The 23704-nt window shown below is 36.0% G+C and overlaps 2 protein-coding genes across 10 annotated transcripts; one reads left to right on the forward strand and one right to left on the reverse strand.

Moving 5' to 3' along the window:
• Window positions 1–4493: 4493 nt before the first annotated feature.
• LOC137713939 (cytochrome P450 76A1) lies at window positions 4494–6679 on the forward strand. The gene is made up of 2 exons (XM_068453300.2): window positions 4494–5541; window positions 5853–6679. The coding sequence occupies exons 1-2, from the start codon at window positions 4579–4581 to the stop codon at window positions 6477–6479; spliced, it is 1590 nt and encodes a 529-aa protein (XP_068309401.2). The 5' UTR covers window positions 4494–4578; the 3' UTR covers window positions 6480–6679.
• A 311-nt stretch (window positions 6680–6990) lies between these two features.
• On the reverse strand, window positions 6991–23022 carry KDTA (KDO transferase A). 9 transcript variants are annotated; one of them, XR_015955787.1, is made up of 14 exons: window positions 22698–23022; window positions 22433–22526; window positions 22312–22354; window positions 21814–21936; window positions 21439–21558; window positions 21284–21362; window positions 20995–21111; window positions 20460–20557; window positions 20200–20290; window positions 19929–20048; window positions 19779–19849; window positions 18815–19025; window positions 17729–18232; window positions 6991–9032 (listed from the first exon to the last, which is right to left on the reverse strand). XR_015955787.1 is itself a non-coding variant. In XM_088684453.1 (13 exons), the coding sequence occupies exons 1-12, from the start codon at window positions 22894–22896 to the stop codon at window positions 18852–18854; spliced, it is 1329 nt and encodes a 442-aa protein (XP_088540579.1). In that variant the 5' UTR covers window positions 22897–23022; the 3' UTR covers window positions 16778–18249; window positions 18820–18851. The 9 variants fall into 9 exon arrangements, 8 of the variants coding, with proteins under 8 accessions (XP_088540579.1, XP_088540578.1, XP_088540581.1 ...); XM_088684453.1 differs by lacking the exon at window positions 6991–9032 and having other exon boundaries at window positions 16778–18249; window positions 18820–19025; XM_088684452.1 differs by lacking the exon at window positions 6991–9032 and having other exon boundaries at window positions 16778–18345; window positions 18820–19025.
• Between the last annotated feature and the right edge of the window lie 682 nt (window positions 23023–23704).

Consider the following 23704-nt stretch of genomic DNA (forward strand, 5'->3'; position numbering starts at 1 on the left):
ACCCGTCCAGGGTTCATCTTTGGTAACACAATTTAAACACTTGAATTCTTTTATCCACTTCTTGAGTCTAATTCACTAACTTGACCGTCGGAGAGCCTTTGGCCGGCACACACACCACCCCCCCTCCCCCCCGGGGGGATCCTAGGCTTGCTCACGATTGTTTACTGTTTTACAGGCAGTTTAGTTCAAGCACTTCATCCTCACATGTCGGTGCACAAATTTGGGTCCAACAAGCCCCACAACTAGTCCTCCATTAGATAAAGCCTCTAAGACCATCTCCAACCGATATGCCAATCCTATGTGGATTGACATATCTATTGTGTGTTGCCAATTTTAAAATATGAAAAAAAATCTGATGTCCTATTATTTTTTCAGTGTTTTGTTGTGTGGGTCCTAATAATGCACCAATCATAAATCATTAAAATTAGTTTTTATTTATTTGTTTTGAAGAGTGCGCTCTACAAATATTAATTGAATAAGAAAAAACATATGGGTTGAAGTAAAAAAAAATTTGACATTGCCACATCAGCTCTAAGGAGTCATATTTCTAAACAATTCAATAAAAATCCACACTTGAAATTATTGCGCGATGGAGACGCCTTCTGTCCTATTTGAAATCTAATTAATGATGCCACTTAATCTTATGATCTACTGATATTTTTCTTCACTTGTAAGTGAGAGGTCTTAGGTTTGATTCTCGCCAAAGCTAAATTTGAACCACATTATTACTAGTATATTTTGAGGCTTAACCCAGTCCCTCACCGTTTTAGTATAGATAATATTGTTTATTAAAAAAAAAAAATTCTAATTAAAGCTTGTGCGTGAGCAGGTAGGGAAAGATAAATATATATTAATACACTTCTTATTCTATACTTTATCATAAACCTCAAAGTCATGTTTTCCTCTCAGGCGTGTGCCGTGTGGATGTGAAAGTAAGGATGATGACACAGTAATATAGATAAAGCCTAAAACTCATGTTTTCTCCTCACGCGTATATCGTGTGGATGTGAAAGTAAGGATGATTATAGTTTTTCTAATAGTGCTTTTTTTTTTCTCTTTTTTTTTTTTTTTTTTTTTTTTTTTTTTTTTTTTTTTTTTTTTTTTTTGAACAAACGATTTTCGTTACACTAAAAGGTGATGGACTTAGTCTCACAATGAGCTAGCAATAATGTGGTTTAAATTTTTCTTGGTGAGAACGAACCTAAGACCTCTTACTTACATGTGAAGAGAAATACTACTAGACCATAATACTAAGTACATTGTTATGGAGACTTTTATGAAAGGAAAAATATTATCATCGTCCGTGACTTAAGTATGATTAAGACATCCGTAATATTTAAGGACAAAGTACTGAAATATTTTTATATAAAAAAAGTACTGAAATGGATTTATGGGGAACAATTAGTGTAAAATAATGCACCCTGGTGTGGGTTTAATCCTCTCTCATTCTCCTTTTTTCTTAACAACTAATAATTTAACCCAATAATCCAATAATGCTATTCTCTATGCTGGACTATGTAATATGATACATAAGAAATGAAGTAAGCATATGGTTGAAGATTAATGGAAAAAAACAAAAGGTTCATTACACACGCCAAGGTTAGGTGAATTAAGTTTAGCAAAAAAGAAAAGATTAGGTGAATTAAGGGAGGGGACCAGCTGAGCTGTGAAGGCCGTTTCCTTCATGGCTTTGTCAAATTCATATCTAAAAGAAAAAAAAATATTGGCAAAGCAAAAGAAGAGGGACACAAGCATAAGATCAATTCATTTATACTAAGCAAAAGAATGAGATATTTTTTTGACAAACGATATTATCTGCACTTAGGAAAAACAGTGAATTTAACCTCATAATGCGTTAGCATTAATGTGATTCAAATTCGTCTTTGGCAATAATCAAACTTAATATCCCTCACTTACAAATAAAGATGAATACTACTAGACCGTAATATTAAGTGACAAAAAAAGAAAAAAAAAACGATCTTAAATCAAATAGTTATTTTTATTTACAAACTAAGACGATGCACTCTTTTTCAATATTGGCAAAATGAAAAGGCTTTATTGTATATAGCATAGTACATTAATTGTCCAGTGGTCCCAAACCCCACTCGCAATTTGTTTGACTTATGCTAGTTACGTAACACAATTACCATATAATCACTATTTAATGACAACAATCTTTATTAACGTTGAATTTTTTTTATGTGTGAATTGTCTCAATGGTTAAAGTTATTCATTGTGTCACAAGTTTAAACCCTTTTCCTTTCCTTAGTGTACATTAGTACATGTCCACACACAAAGCATGTGTGAAATATTTTACATTTTTTTTTTAACAAACGATATTTACACTAATAGGTGGGAATTGGCTAAAAAAAATAAATAGAGTGAGAGAGAAGTGGGAGTGGGGAGAGAGGGGCAAACGTTTATTTTTTATTTTTTAAAATTAGACAGGATATAATCACATGTAAGTGAGGTTTAAAAAAAATACAACAAAATTTTATTTTGTAAAATTACATTATTATCCTTACCTTTTTTGTTATGGTAGAAGACAAAAAAATCTTTTCTTCCTCTTTTAATAGACAAAAAGAGTTTCATTAATATATAGTTTAGATTATGAAAATAATATCGCTTGTATTAACAAAGAAATCTATCATTTTAATTTCTATTGACATTGATGTGCTGTGATACAATCATAAATTCATAATGATTTGCATTAAGAGTTTTAAGTTCAAGTGTAAAAATGATGTATCATTATATCCGAGTTCTTGTGTTTGATTATTCCATCCCTAATATCGTTTGTTAAAAGATCATAATGTTACTTTGTAATTGAAAATTAGTGTATACGCATAATCTATATGTATATATAAACATGCATAGTCAATACCATTTTATAGAAGTACATGCAATGGCGAAGCCACAGAGGGGCAAGGAAGGGTGACTGCCCTCCGCTCGCGGAGATCATTCCTACAACTTAGGTTTTTGCCCCTCTCCTCTAGTCTTGTTGCTTTGGTGTTGCATTGGCTTTCTGCAGCGACACTACTGCGTTTTTTTTATTTTTTAAGCCCAAGCCAAACGACATTGTTTAGATGGGGAAAAAGGAAAATTTAAATGAAACAGGTAAACGGAGTTGTTTTATTTCAAAGAGAATAAATTAAAAAGCTAAATAGCAGGGGAAGACTCATCCCCCAGTATACACACAACTAGACGAATTGAATCCACCCCCTTGATTAAGGAGATATCGAATGGGGAATGGAATGCCATGGGAGGACCAACTTCTGCAAATTTTGTTTATGCGACTCTCATTTTATAATTTAACAGTTAAAATCCCTTTTTATTGTAGAATTTCTAAAAAAGAAAAAAATTAAAATGAGATGGTCAAGAAAGATAAAGCATCTAGGTAATAAGTGAGGCTATGAATGGTAGTTTAAGAGGAAATTGTAGCAATAATCCCTCAACTTTAACCCAATTGAAGTAATGGTCTCTCAACTAAAAATCTATGACCATTGGTCCCTCCCTCAACATAACTCATTTTGATGGAAATAGAGTTAACGAAAAGGACCATATCTACACGTTTTGATGAGTTAATGGACCATTGGTCATGAAATTTTAGTTGATGGACCATTGCTAAAATTTTCTCATGGTTTAAAGGTTATTTCTTTGGCTTCTGGGTTCTTTCAACTTTTGGTAGCGGAGAGGATGAGGGAGGGAGACACATAAAAATAGTTAATATATTTTATAGTTTTTGTGGGCCCAAAACTACAATGTTAATTAAGAATCAAGGAACACAAGTGCCAAGTGAGTAGTTAGGACTCTCTAGCTTTTTGAGCGAGTTGATCTCCTTAACATTCTTTTTCATAAATTTTTTGTTTTAACTCTAAATTATGTTTTGCTTGCACTCATACATTTGTGGTGATGAATACTATAAGATTTTGGCAAGAAAGGAGACCAAATATGAAGTGAGCTCAAATGTCTACGTAGGATTCCACTTAGTCCAATAGAGGCATTTCGCACCCAAAAATTCAAAATGTAAAGCTCCAAGACTCACAAACTTACGCCCCTCCACCCGACAAGTCTTGACTTTGCCACTGAGTACAAGAACACACATGCATCTTTCTTGTTCATTATTCTGATGTTAATCAACTTCTTAATTAGCTGTGTAGTTTCTGCCAAAAGATATTAGGTTACAACAAAAATCTAACAAATGTAATATTCTAATGAAGAAATTTGTTGGTGCTCGCAGTAAAATGCTTATATGATTAACCGGTTTAGCTTTAATTGGATGAATTTTGAACAACTTGTTCAGTGAAATGGAGATATTACTTCAAGATACGTACAGTATTATATATTATCCAATTACATTAGGTTTTATAGAAAATTATTTAAGATTCTTCTCATGAAAAAGGACAAGTTTTCTCATATGCTAGTAGGTTGCTTGGATTTGTCACGTAACCAAAGCAGAAACTACATAACAGAAACACTGTCTCACTGGGATAACGTGCAAGGAAAAGAAAAGAAAACAAAAAAATTGAAATATAAATTCTCCCACTGACCAACACACAATTGAAAAAGATAAACAAAAAGATGGAGCACATCGAGGTGGTGGGTTTAACCACATGGGTGGTTTTGATATGGGTTACAACTGCAATATTATTATTGGTAAACCAGATCCGACGGTGGCGTTCAGAGGATGTTGCCGGACAGCTTCCACCTGGGCCGAGACGGTGGCCTGTGGTGGGCAACATATTTCAACTGGGTCTGGGTCCACCCCACGAGTCATTAGCTGTGTTGGCTCGCAACCACGGCCCTATTATGACACTCTGGCTAGGATCCATGAGCACTGTGGTGATCTCATCGAGCCAAGTGGCCCGTGAAATGTTCAAGAACCACGATGTGGCCCTAGCCGGTCGAAAAATTTACGAGGCAATGAAGGGCGACTATGGCAACGAGGGTTCACTGATCACGGCCCAGTATGGCCCGCACTGGCGCATGTTGAGGCGCTTGTGCACGACAGAGTTTTTCGTGACAAGTCGTCTCGATGCCATGCGCGGTGTTCGTAAAAAGTGTATCGATGGAATGCTCCAATTCATAATGGACGCCTCTAGTAGGACGTCGTCAGAAATTAGTGCCAGTACTCATGGCATTGATCTGGGCAGGTTCATATTCTTGATGGCCTTTAATCTGATCGGGAACCTCATCTTTTCCAAAGATCTATTGGACCCAAAGTCGGAGAGAGGGGCTATGTTTTTTTACCATGCAGGTAAAGTTATGGAGTTGGCTGGGAAACCTAATATGGCAGATTTCTTTCCAATTTTGCGGTGGCTTGACCCGCAAGGCATTAGGAGAAACACCCAATTCCACGTGGAAAAGGCCTTTGAAATTGCAGGTGAGTTTATCAAAGAAAGAATGGAGAGCACGGAGAATGGTGGATGTGATGGCATAGAGAAAGCGAAGGACTTTTTGGATGTGCTTTTGGAGTACCGTGGTGATGGAGTTGATGAGGCCTCTGGGTTCACTTCTCCAAGAACCATCAACGTCATTGTCTTTGTAAGTCCCTTTCTATGTGTGTATTGCAATTTGGAAGGTGTGGATAACCATGGCTTGCTACTAGTTATCTTTTTTTTTAATAAAAAAAATAAAATAAGAGTACATTACGTTGTTCATGCATGTTACGTGTATGAAATAAATTAGTTATGTACATTGCGTGACGGTGTTTCGGCACTATAATTTGTCCTACACAGGTATGTGCTCATGTGCCTTAACAATAGTTGTTTTAATTAATGAGGAAGGATGATTCCAATTCTGAATCTCTTATTTTGAGGCTCAATTTCAGTGAAAATAATTTGATATTATTTCAGGAGATGTTCACTGCTGGAACTGACACAACTACAAGCACCTTAGAGTGGGCAATGGCTGAGCTTCTAACCAGCCCCAAAGCCCTAAAGAAAGCTCAAGCCGAGCTAAGAAGCACCATATCTCCAGGCAACAAGCTTCAAGAGAAAGACATTGAAAATCTCCCATACCTCAAAGCAGTCATCAAAGAAACCCTAAGACTCCACCCACCTCTCCCTTTCTTAGTTCCACACATGGCCATGGAGTCCTGCAAAATGCTAGGGCACCACATTCCGAAAGACACTCAAATTCTAGTGAATGCTTGGGCCATTGGACGTGACCCAAAGACATGGGAAGACCCTTTGCTTTACAAGCCGGAGAGGTTCTTGAAGCCCGACATGGTCGATTATAAAGGACACAATTTTGAGTTCATACCGTTTGGTTCTGGTCGTCGGATATGCCCTGCCGTGCCACTAGTCTCTAGGGTACTCCCTTTGGCTCTAGGGTCGCTCTTACACTCGTTTGATTGGGTTTTGCCGAGCGGGCTTAAACCAGAGAACATTGATATGACTGAAAGGATGGGAATAACACTGAGAAAATCTGTCCCCTTGAAGGTTATACCTATACCTTACAATGGGCATGTGGGATTCTAATGCACTTTTCATTTAGAAAGCCAAATAGGTCATTTGGAATAAGTTTGTTTGTTAAATAAGTTTATTATTACATGAGCATTATAATTAATGCAATAAGTAGGTGTGTATCAAATGTAATGCGATGATGTCGATCTATTTGGTAGTGTGACAAAAATGTATGCAGTGCTTGTATATAATGTGATGGCGATTTTTCTTTCTAAGTTGTTACTTAGTCTGAATGATCACAAATGATAAAGCGTTTGTGGATTTTCATGCATATTCCAACACATCTCATCTCAGCCTTTGATTTTCCAACTCTGTACGCTCATTTGATACGGCCGCTGCCTAACAAAGGACCCAAAAATACCTATCGGTTTATTCCGTACCCCAAAACCAGAATGTCAAAAACAGAAATTTACACCGCACCTTATTGCTCCTGCATTAGCGATAACGATCTCTTAGTTGCTGCCAAAGAGTCAGTCTTCCAAATTACTAAGAGAGCTTTAATGAAAAAGGCTTAAACTAACTTTCATTTAACAAAAAACCACCAGAAACTTCTATTTAGTAAAAGGGATTAAGTTTTAATCATAAGGACACATTATCAATATGTTGGACCCTACAAAACCTAAAAACACGGGGTTCAATAAAAAGCCCAACACGCATAAAAATTGTTATTCCAAAATTGCCCTAACAAAGCTAACCCAAGCCCGTTAGCCAGAATGACAATTACAAAATTCAATTAGCCGCTCCACCGCCATTAATGATAGAACACCAACCATTTTCTACAAGCAGCAAGTAGAAAATTCGAATTCCAAAACCACAAATCCATTCCGCCAAACCTAATCTAACTAAATCCAATTTCAACTTCGATTCAAATTTTCAAACAAGAATCTACGCACAATGGCAGAAGAATCTGCAATCAAAATCTTAGAAAAATAACAAATTCTAGACGAACAACAGGTACTAAACTCACATCCTTGTTAAATTCTCACTTTGAAAATACAGTAATTGCATGTTCGTGATTCCATAAACCTTTCAATTCTTCCTTGGAAAACACTACAAAACGATAAATTTTCTTTTTACTACAGTTTGATAACTAATTTTTTTTCGAAACTGAAATTCTGTATGTTTCCTACTTTTCTTAAGTTTCATTTATAACTTTGGGATCGTTCAAGCAATATTGTGTTTTATTTTTGGTTCAAATCCACAATTAGTGTCGGTTACATTGTTCTAGATCGATAAGTGTTTATTTTGTTGCATCTCATAAACATTGGGGGTTATTTTTTTATTTTTTTATTTTTATCAATTTCACAAAATAGTGCGAGTTATTATGCTTTATTCCATAAATATTGTTCGATTTTTCTCCCTTTCCATATAAATAGTGTGGGATATTTCATGAATAGTGTGGTTTATATTGTTCTAGATCTAGAAACAGTCTTTATTTTGTTAGCTATAAAAAATATTAGGTGTTATTTTTCACAAAATAGTACGGGTTATCATGTTGTAATTCTAGAAATATAGGTTTTATGTTCTAGATCGAGAAATAGTGTGCTTTATGTTAATTCATGTTCATTAAAAGCGTGGAATATTTTGTTATTGTTCATGGACTAATGTTGAGTTAGCTCCCTTTTATAAACAATGTGGGTTGTTTTGGTTCAGTTTTACTCCCTTTCCATATAAGTAGTGTGGGATATTTCATAATAAGTGTGGGTTATATTGTTCTAGATATAGAAACAATGTTTATTTTGTTATGTATCATAAATATTAGGATGTTGTTTTTTATAAAGTTCACAAAATAATACGGGTTATTATGCTGTAATTCCATAAATACTATTGGTTTTTTGTTCTAGCTCGAGAAATAGTGGGCATTATGTTAATTCATGATCATAAAAAGTGTGGGATATTTTGTTGTAGTTCACAGACTAATGTTGATTTTGCTCCCCTTCATAAACAATGTGGGTTGTTTTGGTTTGGTTTTGCTCCCTTTCCTTATAAATAGTGTTGGATATTTCATAAACAGTGTGGGTTAAATATTGAGAATTGTTATTAGCACTTCAAAAATCTCATTCTACACTCCAAACTTTCTATATTAGGAAAGAAAAATACACTTTTGAGGAGTGTAGAATGAGATTTTTGGAGTGCCAATAACACTTCCCTAAATATTTTGCTCCCTTTCATAAATACTGTGAGTTTTTTTGTAGTCGTTACTAAAATAGTGTGAGTGACTTTGTTTCACTTTCAGAAAAATATTGTTGGTTAGTTTGATATAATTCGACAAATAGAGTTTATTTTCTTACATTCCAGGCACATTGTGGGTTATTTTGGTTCATTTCATAAATAGTGTGAGTTTATTTAGCGTAGTTCCAGAAATAACATGTGTTATTTTGTTACAGTTCAAGAAATAGTGTCCTAACAAATTTTCATTGTTGTAGATGGAAAAAACAAAAACACTTAGAAGAGTACAACTAAGAAAAAAGAAGTTAAAAAGAAGAAGGAATACCTCTAGTATAGATGCAACATGATCGGGTTTGCAGGTGCAATGTAAGTTGAAATTGGTACTAGGTGGAATACCCTCTTAAAAAAAAAAAAAAAAAAACTTAAAACCAACTGTATTGACTAGTCAACCATACTAGTCAACTGAGTATAAATTGTTAGAAGCCCACAAGTATATAAACCAAACAAACTTAAAAGGTTAAAACTTAACGACGTGAACTTCAGATAAGTTTTAGTCTTAGTACTTGAGTTAAATTCACTTGGTTAAAAAAGTGACAATAATAGAAAACCCTAAAATATTTAACTCCAACAAAGGTGATAAAGGGAGCTTTGTAAAGTATTGAACATAAGGAAGTTTTTTGCTGGAAAAACCCACATTTGGGTTAAAAAACCAGGGACTCCCATTTAGTCCAATCCCTGAGTGTAAACAAAGGTTCATACAAAGACCACACAAGCTCAATTCCTAGATCCCTATCAATGGAGCAGCTTTACCTTTGTGCAACCTTGCCTTACACAAGATGGATTCATTCGTTCTTCACAAAGTGGCAACTCCTCCTGAGCTCGTCACCTTGTGACACCGAGATCAACATGATCAGTAATATGATGTTATGATATGCTTATGAGATCTGGATTCATATGACTAGTCAAGTACTCCAGTCAAATGGTTGAAGAAGAACCTAACATGAATCCGAGAGGATTGGTCTATGAAGGATATGAAACTAAAGGTTTAGACCAAGAACTTAATACAAAACCATGAATACAATGCAACACTAATATGCAGTGATTGGGTAGCTCTAAACTAAATGCACTTTTTTTTTCTGAAATGTGAATAACCTAGCCAAGAACAAATGAATCCTTGAAAACCCTTTTAATGGGAGAGATGGATGTTTCAAACAAGGGGAACAAGGAGACACATGTCACAAGCAAAGAGACCTTTCCAAATCAAGGGTGAGAGATCCACGCACGAGAAAAGGATTCAATTGGCCTATATGGGCTGTCTTGATTTGTTTGCCTACACAACTAGACAACATAAGGAATTTCTAACTAGACAACTACACTAAACAAAAGGAATCTGGAAAAATAAGCTTAACATGTATATGCAAATGTATAATTCAAACCTTTTGTAGTGAAGATGGCTGATTCTTTGACAAGTTCAATCCCAGTAGTAATTCTAGATCAGCATTGTACCTTAACTCTAAATTATGAGCATGTGTGGTAGCATTTACAAATTTTGACAAGGGAAGCCAAACAATAAACCTAGTACTTAATAGAAGTATACAAGCCTATGCTACAAAAACGTCAAGATGTTGGTGACGAACTAGCAAAGACACCATTTTGGAGTGGACTGACGACGTACATGGACATGACCTTGATTACGTCAGAAAGGAAGAAGAAGTCTGACATGGACTTGGTCAAAATCATTTAATGCTAAAACCCCAAAAACCCAAAGTTCAAATTTGGACATCATGAACAAGGGGGATTTCCAGCGATGATGTTGTTCAAATCTTCAGATCGAACAACGAAGAAGTTGATTTGCCGAATATTGACAAATCCACCAAATTTGGCAAGGACAACCACCCCATCACCAAATACTTCAAAGATACAAAGATCGTAATAAAGAAACATCTTACGGAGGCCTACGAGAAATCACTCCAAGACCGAACACCTAAGGGTGCAAAAGATACCACTGCACTTATATGCGCACACTGTATTCAGTCACTCCTATTTACAAACTCTGGAACTGACATCACATGGAGTTTTTTGAAAATCTGTGGGAACATGGAGGAGATAAATAATTACAACTTGGCAAAAGGAGTAAGAGACTATCTATTCAAGCTGCTTGACAAAGCACAAACAAAAAAAGAAGAAGGGAGGAGAAGAACCGACAATAAGTGGCTGGACTTCTGTTTTGGTAAGTAATCAAAATAGTAGTATGAAAGAACATGAATTGTTTCTTACAAACTTCACAAAACTAACTTCACTTCCTTAATTCATACTGTACTGGATATGACTTCGCCCAAATCTAGTGAAGATAATAGAAGGACGAGAAAACATGATTCTAGCAATCACAAGCTGAAACACGAGGATGATATATAAAGCAATCAAGGATGTCCAAGTGAAAAAAAAAATTAAGGTAATCACCAATAATCAATATATTTCACTCTACATTGCACAATAATTAGACTTTACAGTTTTAGAAGTATTATCGTACTGGAAATCCAGAAATAGTTTCAAATTGCAGTTCTAGAAGTAGTCCATATTTATCAAACTTTGAACCTATTTTCCAACACAAAAATAATGACATTTAGCATATGAAATGCCAACTATCTAATATGACTGTGTCCATATTAAAGATGTTATTCCTTCTGATCAACCGCATCTAGAGCCTTTGAAGAACCAATGACAAAAAAATAAAGCCAATAAAAGGAAGCAAGCAGATACTGAAGATGATGAATCAAACAAGGAAGATGAACCAAACAAAGAACACATACCACAAGAGGTACCAAACAATTTCCAAACAAAAAACTATCACATATGACCAATAACATCTATAAACAGTTAACTAATTCTATAAAAAAAAATTGTTCATTAATTGTGTGTTGTGTTCACTTTCATAAAATGTTGGGGCTTATTGTGTTTCAGTTTCAAAAATAGTTTAAGTAATTTTGTTGTAGTTTCAGAAATAGTGTGGCTATTTCATAAATAGTGTTGGTTAATGTCATAAATTGTGTGGCTATTTCAGAAATAGTTTAAGTAATTTTGGTTCAGTCTCATAAATAGTGTTGGTTAATTTCATCTAGTTTCATAAAAAGTGTGCATTATTTTGATCCATTTTCAGAAATAGAGTGGGTTATATTAATGTAGTTCCAGAAACAATGTGGCTTAATTTAGTTAAGTTTCATAAATAGTGTGGTCAACTTTCAGAAAAAGTGTTGGACATTTTTATGCAAATTGACAATGTCTAATGTTACTATGTGCAGATTGGTTCTGAAGTTCCTTATGCTCAGCAACAAGAACAATCATCAAAGGGAAGATGGCAAAAAAAAAAAAATGCAAACAAAAAGAAGAAAACTAACACTAAAACTGATAAATTGGAAGATGATTTTGAAGAGCAACATGAACAAAACAGAGGAGACACAACAGAAATTGATCAAAATGTGAATAATAATGGGCAACCAAATAATGCTGAAACTGATAAGTGGAGGATTATTTCGAAAAGCAAGACGAACCAAACTAAGAAGACACAACAGAGGTTGAACGAAATCTGAACAAGAACGGGCAGCAAATTGATGAACTTTAGAATCAACATAAATGAAGCCCAAACAGGATTTGACCAACTGTTCAGTGAGGAAATGATCAAGCTGGATGCCACCATCCAAAAACACATAATCAGCATGGATACAATTATAAGTGAAGAGCTATTTGATGAGTTCAAGAATGCTAGGAGCATTGCTAAGAAGAGGTACCTAACCTTCAGTGAGATGATAACACATTAAACAGAGAGTGCTTGATATTTGGTCAAACAAATAAAATGCTTAACAATGAAATTGAAAAGCTTCTACAAAAAGTAGAGATTCAGTGGAAGGATAACAATGCACAGAATGTTGAAATGTTAAAGATGCAAACAAAGAACAGCGTAAATTCTCTAAAAACCAATGATTATCTGAATGATTTAGAATAAAGTCATTCAAATGTGGCTAAAATGGAACCCTCACCAATTTCATATTTGAATGCTTTTGGCAATAACTTCCAAAAGACTTGAATGATAGGAAAGAACCCTCATCAATTCCAAATGTGGTTGAAATGAAAGTTAAGATGAAGACAGCAACTGCGGAGGATGATAAAAAGGATGACAATAAAGGAAAACAATATGTCATTGAGGAAAAGGTACCGACGAGAACAATCATTTGAAATGTACATGCAAGGGATGACTGGAAACAGATGCTTGATCCAGGATTCGACTATGGCCTACTAAAAAAAAGAAAATAAAATACAAGTTTGTAGTGAGTGATAGTGAAAGTCCTTCGATCATGCCATCATAAGAAACAACTTTGGACCCCGTCATTGAAAAAGAAAAGGAGAAGCCTAAAGGTGAATCACCTATGAATGCTATTATTACAGAAACAAAAGTTGAAGCCACACAAGCTGAATTACTTGCCAAGACTGAGGTGGAATCCCATTTGAAGAATATAGTTGCAGAAACAAAAGTACTTATATCTTGGAGCGCAACCATGGTTTGGACCAAGATCGTTCACCCGTCGGATGGGCCTTCAATACAAGCTAGTGGTGGAGGAGGACAAGTGTGGAGTTGTCACACAATGCTTTGCTGGTGATCTTTGGTTTTAGCTCATCAGAGCGGACTTGATCATGACTGTTTGCATCCTGAACTTGTTGAAACCCTTAGGTTAACTGTTGACTTGATCATGACTGTTTGCATCCTGAAGTCCCTGGTCATTGCGGCATGTTGTATGTCATTTTATATGAGTTCATGGGAAGAACTTCAAAATTCAAAGAAAAGTCAAGCCTGTGCTATGAGTGGTAAAACGGGAATAATGTCTTCCACATAATACAAGATTTAGTTTCACAAAATTCTTCAAAAAGCTAACTTCCGTATCTTTGCCATGATGTATGGCACGAAACCCAGTTTGCTCCGAACAAGTACATATTAATCTGGGAAGTTGCTTGTGCTGCTGAGACACATTGCTTGTGCTAGCTTTCTATTCAGCTTTTTGTGTGCTAGATTTGAGATCATTCTTTCTTCTGGAAAAATTTGAGAAAAATAAGAACATTGTAGCTCCGCTTCCTATACTTCCAGGAATATATGACATGTGACTTGGAAAAATTGGTAAGGCCTTGAAATCTTCATTTTCCCATAGCTGCTCAGTTCTGACGGGAATGAAGCTTCGAGTATCTTCGTACGCAAAAATGAAAATATTGGATTTGCAAAAATTTTGGTACAGTGATCTTAGGCATCTTAGCTTTCATATCTAACTTAACTTGTATCAAAATTCATCTAATAAGTCAATTTTTCGTTGAAAATCATTTAAGTGTGCAAATTGGGCTTTAGGCACGATTACATTGCGTCTAGAGTTTTGCGTGATGACTTGCCCCAGTATGAGTGCTGATGGACTCGAACTGAGTTACATGTAGACTTTAGATGAGAAGATTATGAGTCAAACTTATGAAGAGGTGTTGGTCCGCACGAAACCAAACCTGCCTTTACTTCCTGATGCGCATGGAACAAAACCTGCCTTTGCTTTCGTGTTGGTTCGCTTGAAATATGCCATCTTGACCTTCAAAATATCCAAAACGTAAAAAAACGTCAATCTAGGAAAGTTGCGGGCTGTGCCTTCTTTTGAAAATCAAACCACGGGTGTAGTTCTAAGAAAGAATGGTATGAACCATCCTTGACGAATAGCCTATGATGGGGCGTTAGGGAGATGAGTTCTCTATGGATGTGTCTACGCATTGATGGTGGTGTAAGGGCCTTTGTTAAGCACAAAGAGAATATGTGTCTTGTAGAGAATAATAGACTTAGAGATAAGTCAGAAAAAAGGAAAGAGATAGATTGATTGGCCCTAGAGATAGAGATGGATGTCGATGTCCTCCTAATAAATACTCAGGCTAGTATATTTATAGGGATCTTGAGAGTTCTTGTAGGAAAAGTGATCTTTATCAAATTGGGAGACTATCTAGGAGGAAATCTAGGATAAGATACCCAATCTTCCTAGAATTATGATTACATTGTCTAATCTCAAAGATATCCTAATTTGACTTTAATTAGGGTTTTCTTACTTGGAAGACAAATAATATCTTTAGTAGGCCTAAGCTTATCCCACGAGACTACATTCCATGGGCTTCGGGCATTCCGATCATTCTTTCCCCGTGCACAGGCCTAGAAAATCATGTTCCCACAATATCAAACTAGCCCTAAAATTGGTAGCCAAACCTTCACTCTTCGAGTATCCAATAGTGAATGGTGTTTGGATATTAGAATAGTGAGTGTAGTTCGCTAGAGATGGAAGGTTGGGCAATGAGGGAGAGGAAGGGTGTTTGGATATATATTAGAGTAGTGAATCTTTGACAACTAGTTTAAGTTAAGTTGTTTGTGAGTTAAAAGGACACATGTCATTTTATAATTGTTCCACATAACAAAGTTAGTATATTGGGTACTCCTTGGTGATTACCAAGTATTGTCCCTTTAAAATTTGTCATTTCAATCCACTCTTCAACCAACTCTTCAAATTTCATCTTTTATGTTAAAATATTACTTTATCTTATTCCAAATGACCTATTGATGGAAAACTAGAGAAGTCAAGCTTCCATGTCCCAATTGATGGAAAACTAGAGGGAACAAAGAAAAGACATTACTCTCTGTAAGTTTGCATAATGACCATATTCCTTTCTATTTGGTACAAATAAGGACAAGGATTTATATGGCAATGATATACCGTCACAATAGCGTCCCATGCTAATAATACAATGTTATGTATTAATTTTTCTTCATGTATTCTTGTATCATTGACACAAGACGCGACCATGACGATGTACCTGTAGCATACAAGTTGCTCTTCCAAAATACAGAATGTGTTCTTTGTCAACTGTCTCAGGGTTGGTAGGGACATTATCAGTTTAATTGTTGCTTGCTTGTTTATTTCCCTTAGTTTTGAAGCATTAAGAGTTTGGACCAAACCAACAAATTAAATTTAGACTAACCTGGATATGGTAATCAAAAAGCAGATTAGATAAAGGTACTAAATTAAGGACTAATCTGTAATTCTTTCAGGTTCTTCTTGATGAAAAGCTGCCTACAAGTTGTTGATCCATGAAATCAAGTACTCATTATATTACAAGTGGCCATTTACCACAGTGGTAAATAGGAGTTGAGCCCTTGCATGACGGTATGGATTGAACCCTATCAGTGGCTAATCTAATATCTAATCTGACAAAATCTATCATTTGATAAAAAATAAATTAGTACTTATTATATCCACCTTTTAACTTTCCAAACTATTTATGCTTTGCACATGTTTGGATCTCTAATGGAAGGAAAAGAAATTTGTTAAGACTTTCCTGCCAAGTAGTAAGTTGAGTATGAGAACCGTTGTTCAGTTAAAACATATCATGTACGACAATCTTTTAGTTATAACTAGAATTTTGTATGCAACACAAATTTTTAAATGAATGTTACTTATCTCTCAACCTGTCACGTAACATGGAAGCAAAAAAAATAATTGTTCAAGAGCATCAAATTTAGGCCACCTTCAGTTCCTAGAATTGATTGGATAACATGCCAAATTCAAAGTATGTTGAAGTAAGAAATGAAGGCCTACTCTAAATTTGTCCAAATTGAAGGGAGACTATGTATTAGTTATAAGATGGTGATACAGTGATTAATCCATCTAGCTTCTTTAACTAGACATAATGTAGAAGTTGACTTTCATTTCTTATTTCCAACATATTTTGAATCTAGTGAGCTATTAAATCCAATCCTAAACACCAACGTTGCCGTTATGGTGTGTTTGAACGCGGGACTTTAAAATCCATGGAACTTAGCCCAACTTTATTCGGAATGCACCACAGAAATTAGATAGAGAATTCGAAAATAACTAACTGTGACACATTTGAGTGCAATGTGTCATTTAAAAGTACTTGTTTAGTGTTTTGTAGTGCATTTATAGTGTTTTAGTAATAACATTGTAGGGTTTGAATAGTTCACTGGTATTGTTCACCTAATGCATTTTTAACAATTGAGTTTAAAGTTTCTTGAGACCTTGAAAGTTCCTCGTCCAAACATAGGGTTTAGAGAATATCCCCTTTGCTAGTTTGTTTCTTTTTTTTTTTTTTTTTTTTTTTTTTTTTTTTTTTTTTTTTTTTTTTTTTTTTTTTTTTTTGAAACTAGTGTCTCCGGATCTTTGACCCGACTAATCACTAGGCCCCCTGCCTGACCCCACAACATTTAGGGAGCTAGAAACTCTAGCAATTGCTAGGTGGGTACCTTGAGAGGTGTCGAACCCCAGACCTCTTGGTAGCAAACCAAGGGCCTGACCATTAGACTAAACACTCTTAGGTTTTGCTAGTTTGTTTCTAAATAACCATAACAAAGCCTAAATAACCTAGAGCAAACAGCATGAATTCATGAAAGGAAAATATGTAACTCTTTAAATTCTTTACAACTTGTCATACATTGTTCTACTATAAAACACCGGCACCCAAACCCCCGGGTTGCCACCCCAAAAGAGGACATGTCACATACGCAAAAGCATGAAAAATTTGACAATACAACAGAGACTCCTACATACGTATGTGGTATGAAGAATATGTCCGCCCACCAATGCATGTGATGCGTGCATGGGAATAGGAGAGGAGAGAATCCTCCTCTGTGAGAGCCCATGAAAATAAGATCATGGTCCCAAGGACTCCCCAACCGACACATGCTAGCCAGAATTCTGTCCTATCTTAAGGATTCAATTTCATCCAAATGCAGAGATCCCTTGCATTTCAAGTTCTTTACAATTGAGTCACCAAAAAAAGGTAAAGAAGTACTACAATTCTGCCAACTTCTTGCCATATTAGCAAAAAGTGTTATGGACAAAGAAGTTAGGATGTGATAACGTCAATCATATCAAGTTATTAGGGTTTCACTTTTATCCCAGTAAAAAACTAAGCAAAGGTGGTAATGCAGGAAATCTAACAACAGAAAACCCAAATCACTCGACATGTTTCACTCGATATTATCTTTATATCATGCAATTAGCAGTTATAAGATACTTTACCTTATTGTGTTTTCCCTTAGGCCTTTGCACGGTAAATGAATAAATTGTTGAAGCGAAAACCGGGGAGCCCCAAGAATAAATACCCATGTCCACCTTGAACAACCCTTATCAAGAATGTCTGAGTTGTCACTTCACAATGATATGGGTCCTCCCATGTAGCAATATTCTAGACAAGGCATGATCTGCAACATTGGAAGCTGAAAAAGAATGGTTGCATGTGAAGCTGAGGCTTGCCGGAGTTGGTGAAAAGAAGCCACCCTGGGATGCCCCTCCTGGTCACTTGGCTGTAGTAGTAGGGGAAGCTAGATGAAGGTTTGTCGAAAGAGTAGATTTCCTGAATCACCCGGTTCTACAGCAGCTGCTAGACCAAGAATACGAAGAGTACGGTCATGGTAGCTTGGCCCTTCAGCTATGCCATGTGACGAGTTTCTGTTTGAAAATAAACTTCACTCTCTTGGAGTTGGAACGAGCAGCCATCAATTCTCTTGCCCCCTTCATGGCTTTCTGAGAAGTTCATCACGCTGCATAGAGATTATTGTAGCAGTGGTGGAAGCAGCAGCAACAGTTATCTGCGATTGCTATTATTTCTATTTTCCTAGAAATACCATTATGTCAAGCTAGCAGTAGACACAAAGGTGCTGAATCAAAGAAGTACATTAAGCATTTTAAAAGACTCTTGCTGAAAATATATACATTATACTGGTGTTTTCATTTATTTACAGGTGAAGATGCAATCTCTTGTGTATAGGGAATAAGCAGTATGAGGTTTAACATTTATCCTTGCAAAGTATCTGTATCTTGTACAGAAATTAGACATCAAGGCACATCATAGGATTTAATAAAAGAAAACATATTGTTGCCAAAGCGCTTTTTCACCTTTCTCGAAGGGTAAAAGTTATTTTAACTACTATACCCGATGATAGTAATTACAAACAACACGACGCTCAAAATCAGCTGTCATTTGGAAGAATACATTTTACAAACAACAGGACGCTCAAACCCAGGTTAACTAAATTACTAATCTAGGACATGCTAATTGACTATAAGCATAAAATACTCTGATGCTAAGGGGAGTGGTAACTTTACCCTACATTTCTGTTGTTGTATGATGATCTTTTACTTTTTAGCTCAAAGCTCGTTGGAGAATCTGAATATCTAATAGATTCCAAACGTTTTGAACCACACCACTTGATAGGGTATGATACACTTGTTTTGCTGCAGCACAATGTGCTTCTAGAACTTTGACATCACCAAACAGCTTTCTAAGAGCTTCTTCAAGTTCTAATTTTCCCCCAACCTGCAAGACCATTAACATAAAAAGCTGCAGAAATTACACAGATTTTTATTTTTTATTTTCTTATAAGCAGACAGAACAAATATTAATGAAATCACAGGTTCAGGTAGTTATTCCTAAGTAGAAATTATCCACAATCCAGACAGCCAGTACTACCGTGCAAAGGCCGTCTTCCCACCCAAAAGCAGGCTCGGTGCAGATGTTATGACTTATTTACAGAGACTAAAAGTAGCAACTAAAGCAACAAATGAAGCTAACACGTGTACATATGATTAAACTGAACGAAGCCCATTCTACCCACGCAGTACAAGATCACCTATTCGACATGTCTGCCTAAAAGCTTCGCCCAAACAGCTGAACAGAGAGTACAGGTTACACGTAACATTTAATGAATTTCCTATCTAGATCCGATATTTCAATTCAAGTCTACTGAATAAAAAAGTAGATTTCTGATGTAAAAGAAAATTAAAACCAGAAAAGGATAAATAAAGAGTAATGCTATTCACAAATCACACACCCCTTTTTACTTCTCACATCTTGTTAATTTTGGTCCATTGATCTTCTTTAGTTCATTCGATCCAACGGCCGGAAATTGAGGAGGGGTGTGTGAGAGGTAAGAATAGGTGTGTGGATAGCACCACCCTATATAAATCACTATATATTGAGTCAAATTTCTGAAAAACCAACATAATTTGGAGGTATGAAGAGTCTCAACATGTGATACTTTGAAGGACATGGGATAGAGGTTCTTCACACCTGCAGAACTGACAGAGGATTTAACCGTTGCATTTCCAGTACCATGATTGAAAAATGCCCGATGTAAGGACCTGAGAAATGAAAATAAAAAAGCAGCTATCAATGGTATGTTAAGAACCAATAAACTCTGATCTGGTAGCAGCTACTCACCAGTCAAAGTTGCACAGCCTGCTGCAGCAGCTTCTGATATGTTATGGCCAGAAAGGCTAGGAAAGAAGGAACCTCCAATTACAGCTACAGGGGATAACTTATAAAGGTGTTTCAATTCACCTATAAATCAAGCAAAGAGAAAAAACATATAATGAAGTTAGGGAGAATGCTTTTGTGGAGCCACTGTACAAGGGGTAAACTATGAGAGTATGATTTCTGCGCAAGATTTGTCTAAGAATCATGTAGGGAAAAGATTTCAAAATATGCTAACCTAATGTGTCCACCACATATATACTTGTGTCTCCTAAGAGTTTATCACGTTGAGACCTCAACCCTACACCATGCCCTTCTTTCCACAATTTCTGCACTATTTAAGGCAATGTCATGAAATGAAACTAATAAATGTAATGTTCAATCATTCTCTTTTTTCAGGTAGTAAATCTCAATATAGTTTTGTGCCTTTAGAAAAATCAATCATATAGATACCATTTTTTTCTGTTAAACAACAATAAAATTGAATGCATGGCATACTTGAGCAATCTCTTTTCCATGATGTGGATGTCGAGGCACAATAATAGTTAACAAGTCAGGGTACTCTTGTCGCAGCACTTTGTGAATGCCAAGTATTACTGCATATAGTATTTGTGAGCTTTTCAACAGACAGAAATAATCTAGCAAAAGAATATTCTGATAAATGAATGCAAAAACATTTTTGACAATTCTTTAGATGAATGTCGCTACTTTAAGAAAAAATAATGGGTTAAGAAATGGAGGGTGAAATGAACAAAGCAAAACAAAAAGAAAATAAAAAAACACTAGTTTCTGGTTGAAAATGACATTGCAAGCCAAAGAAGCACCAAACTAGGATGAAACACCAGTATAGCACTAGCATTCACGTAATAAAATCATCGAGCACTTGTATGAAACTTTCAGAAACCAACGACTGCCAGTAATGAGGCAGCATGACATTGTATGATTCAGGTCAGGTCTCTAATGAAACTCTACATGTACATGACACAATATATGCAGTCCAGAACTTAAGGATAAGTAAGTAGCAAGAAGTAACCTTCTTCTTCCCCCTTATGTATGGAAGAAGCCATCCAAACCTTCCTGTGGGCACAGTGTACTTTTAAATCTTCCATGCTTTTGATCTCTCCCTCAGAAATGTCAAATTCTCCAACCACTGAACATTACAAGAAAAAATAAATAAATTCTAGGATTACGATAGATTATCACCTTCTTCAAGAGTTTCTATAATTTATAGTTATGAAACGATACCAGATTCAAAACACAACATTTAGACTTTCCAATTGACTTCCAAAAGGATATATACAAGTTTTCATTGTGAGACATACCATACTTCAAGTCACCAGAAAAGTTGATCACAAAAGGCGGGGCATGCAGCAGCTGAAAGTGGATGGCCTGCATATTGCTCTATGGCGTGCAAGAAAAAGAGTGAGAAGACAATTGAAGACACAGATTACTCAATGCAATCTGTAGCGGCACTTACCAATGGGGAGATCAATGAAAACTTTGATAGCATCAATGAAATAAGAGGAAGAAGCGCTGGTCCTGACCAACGTTTAAAGGATTTAGTAGATACTCGAGCATTTAACAATGCCAGCATGATCTGAAAAAATATGAATCATATAAATGATCAAAAACCAACTGCACTTTACGTATTCAAGTTATAGGTAGCCAAGCTAAGCAATAATTTGGATGCAAATAAAATTAAACGATGGAAAATATTTTCTCATTTAGAGTAAACCTAAAAAAATAACTGAGCTACACTTCTAAGTACTAATTGGGTGTTATTACCATCATTATCATTCAAAAAATACACTCACATAATTTAGTGTATTCACAACAGGATAAGATAACTTACACCCTTTTCTGAAGCAGCCATAATTAAATTTGGCCATAGTTCACTCTCCATAAGCACGATCGCATTTGGCTTCCAGTAACCAAGGAATGAGTCCACAGCAGAAGGTGTATCGACCGGCGCAAACTTGATCAATTGAAAGTTGAGTGTGTCACAATCAGAAATATGCTATCGGTACTTTCAGTTAAGACATAGAGAACAATAGTAATATTCATCGTCACCATAAGGACACCGATAGATGAAACCAAGCATTGTTTCCAAATTCCCATCTATTACATAAGCTAGTAACATATCTATCTCTATACAACATATAAATGTATTCAATTTGTTAACAATTCCAGCTGCATTGTATTAAAATTGTAGGTAGAAATTAGGCATTATGACCCCGAATATAGCGTTACATCTAATGATTGAATTGATCAGAAAAATCTATCGAATTTTTGAATGCTGCGAAAGTCACGAATTTCGCAAAATACAAACATATATTTATTAAAAGAGTACCTGATGTAAGACACCAATTGGAAGACGTTTCTCTATTACTCCACTGAAAATGTAGCGAAATGAAAAATTATAAATAAATTCAGAATTACACGTTAAATGGGGAGATGAGTTTTGTTCTTACAACGCAGATGACGTCGTAGTGGTCATCAGAATAGTTAAATCAGGCCTCCGCTGAATGCATTGCTTGATCACCGGAATCGCAGCCATTCCTTCACCTGGGTCCAGTTTTTAATTACGCCACAATAATTAATCACAATTAAAGATTGATTAAGCTCAATATCTCTATATTATTTTCCCTCCACTTTCCCGGTAACCAAACAGGGGGAACGGAGATGAAATTAGCTGAAGGAATGACATAGATTGGATTGGATAGGATGGGAGGAAACCTAATGAGACGGCGTGGAACCAGATGAGTGGGCCTTCGGGGCGAGGGAGGGAAGGTCGGCCCAGACGCTCACGCCATCGGAGTGGGTGCTCGAGGCCTCGGAGTTTCCGCCAGTGGAGGTGAAGGTACAGCAATGGTGATAGACCACGGGTCAGCGCTCTATAAACATTGTAGACTGCCTTGCTCTTCGTTGCCGCCATTTCTCTTCTGTAATTTTCTTTCACTGAGCAGAATTGCAGAGTACATACGGACTTGGTTCGTGGGCCAGACCCAGAAGTTTTTCGTTTTGGGGCAGCACTTTGTGATTGGGCCCGTATAAAATCTTCTGCACAAAGCTAGCCTTACACCACTACATTGTTAAGAACGCGATTTCTGCGGACAGTGCGTGCGGATAGAATGTGGACTGTACGATTAAATTTGAACGGTTGAAAATGAATCCATCAGAAAGGGCTTAGTGTAAAACCGAGTTAAAAAAGATATGTGAGTTAATGAAAACGGTATCTGCAAGAATTCAAAAAATTAGGGAACTAAACTCTCCCCCTCCCTCCCCACGACAACAACAGTTGAAACCAGAAGCAACAGTTGAAACCTTAAAATTTTCTTCTCCTTGCAAAAATCTCCTTCTCATCCCAACATCGTGCTCATTCAAAACCTTGGTAGTGTTCGAAAAGTTCGTTGTCGTTTGAAACCCAGTTGGAGTATTGTTGTGATTCTTGTCTCCAGGCTCAATGCACTTCGACATTCAAACATCTTTGGTTTAAGGGTTAGCAGTTGCTCACATGGAAAAAATTTCGGTGGTTCCTTGATTGGAGTGGGTTTAGAGTCATTGTTTCCGCAAAAGTCGATGACAAACTTGATTCCGGAAACTAAATTTGAAATTTGGAACCCTAGAAAATAATTTCATTATATATGTAAAATTATGTACTTTTTTTAGTGTTTATGGTTAATTATGCAAGTGGGTTGATGAAATTAGTTGATGTGGAAGTATATATTTGGTGAGATGTAGGT

The sequence above is a fragment of the Pyrus communis genome, chromosome 14 (assembly GCF_041283825.1).
Source record: "Pyrus communis isolate YQ-2024b chromosome 14, ASM4128382v1, whole genome shotgun sequence".
NCBI lineage: Eukaryota > Viridiplantae > Streptophyta > Magnoliopsida > Rosales > Rosaceae > Pyrus > Pyrus communis.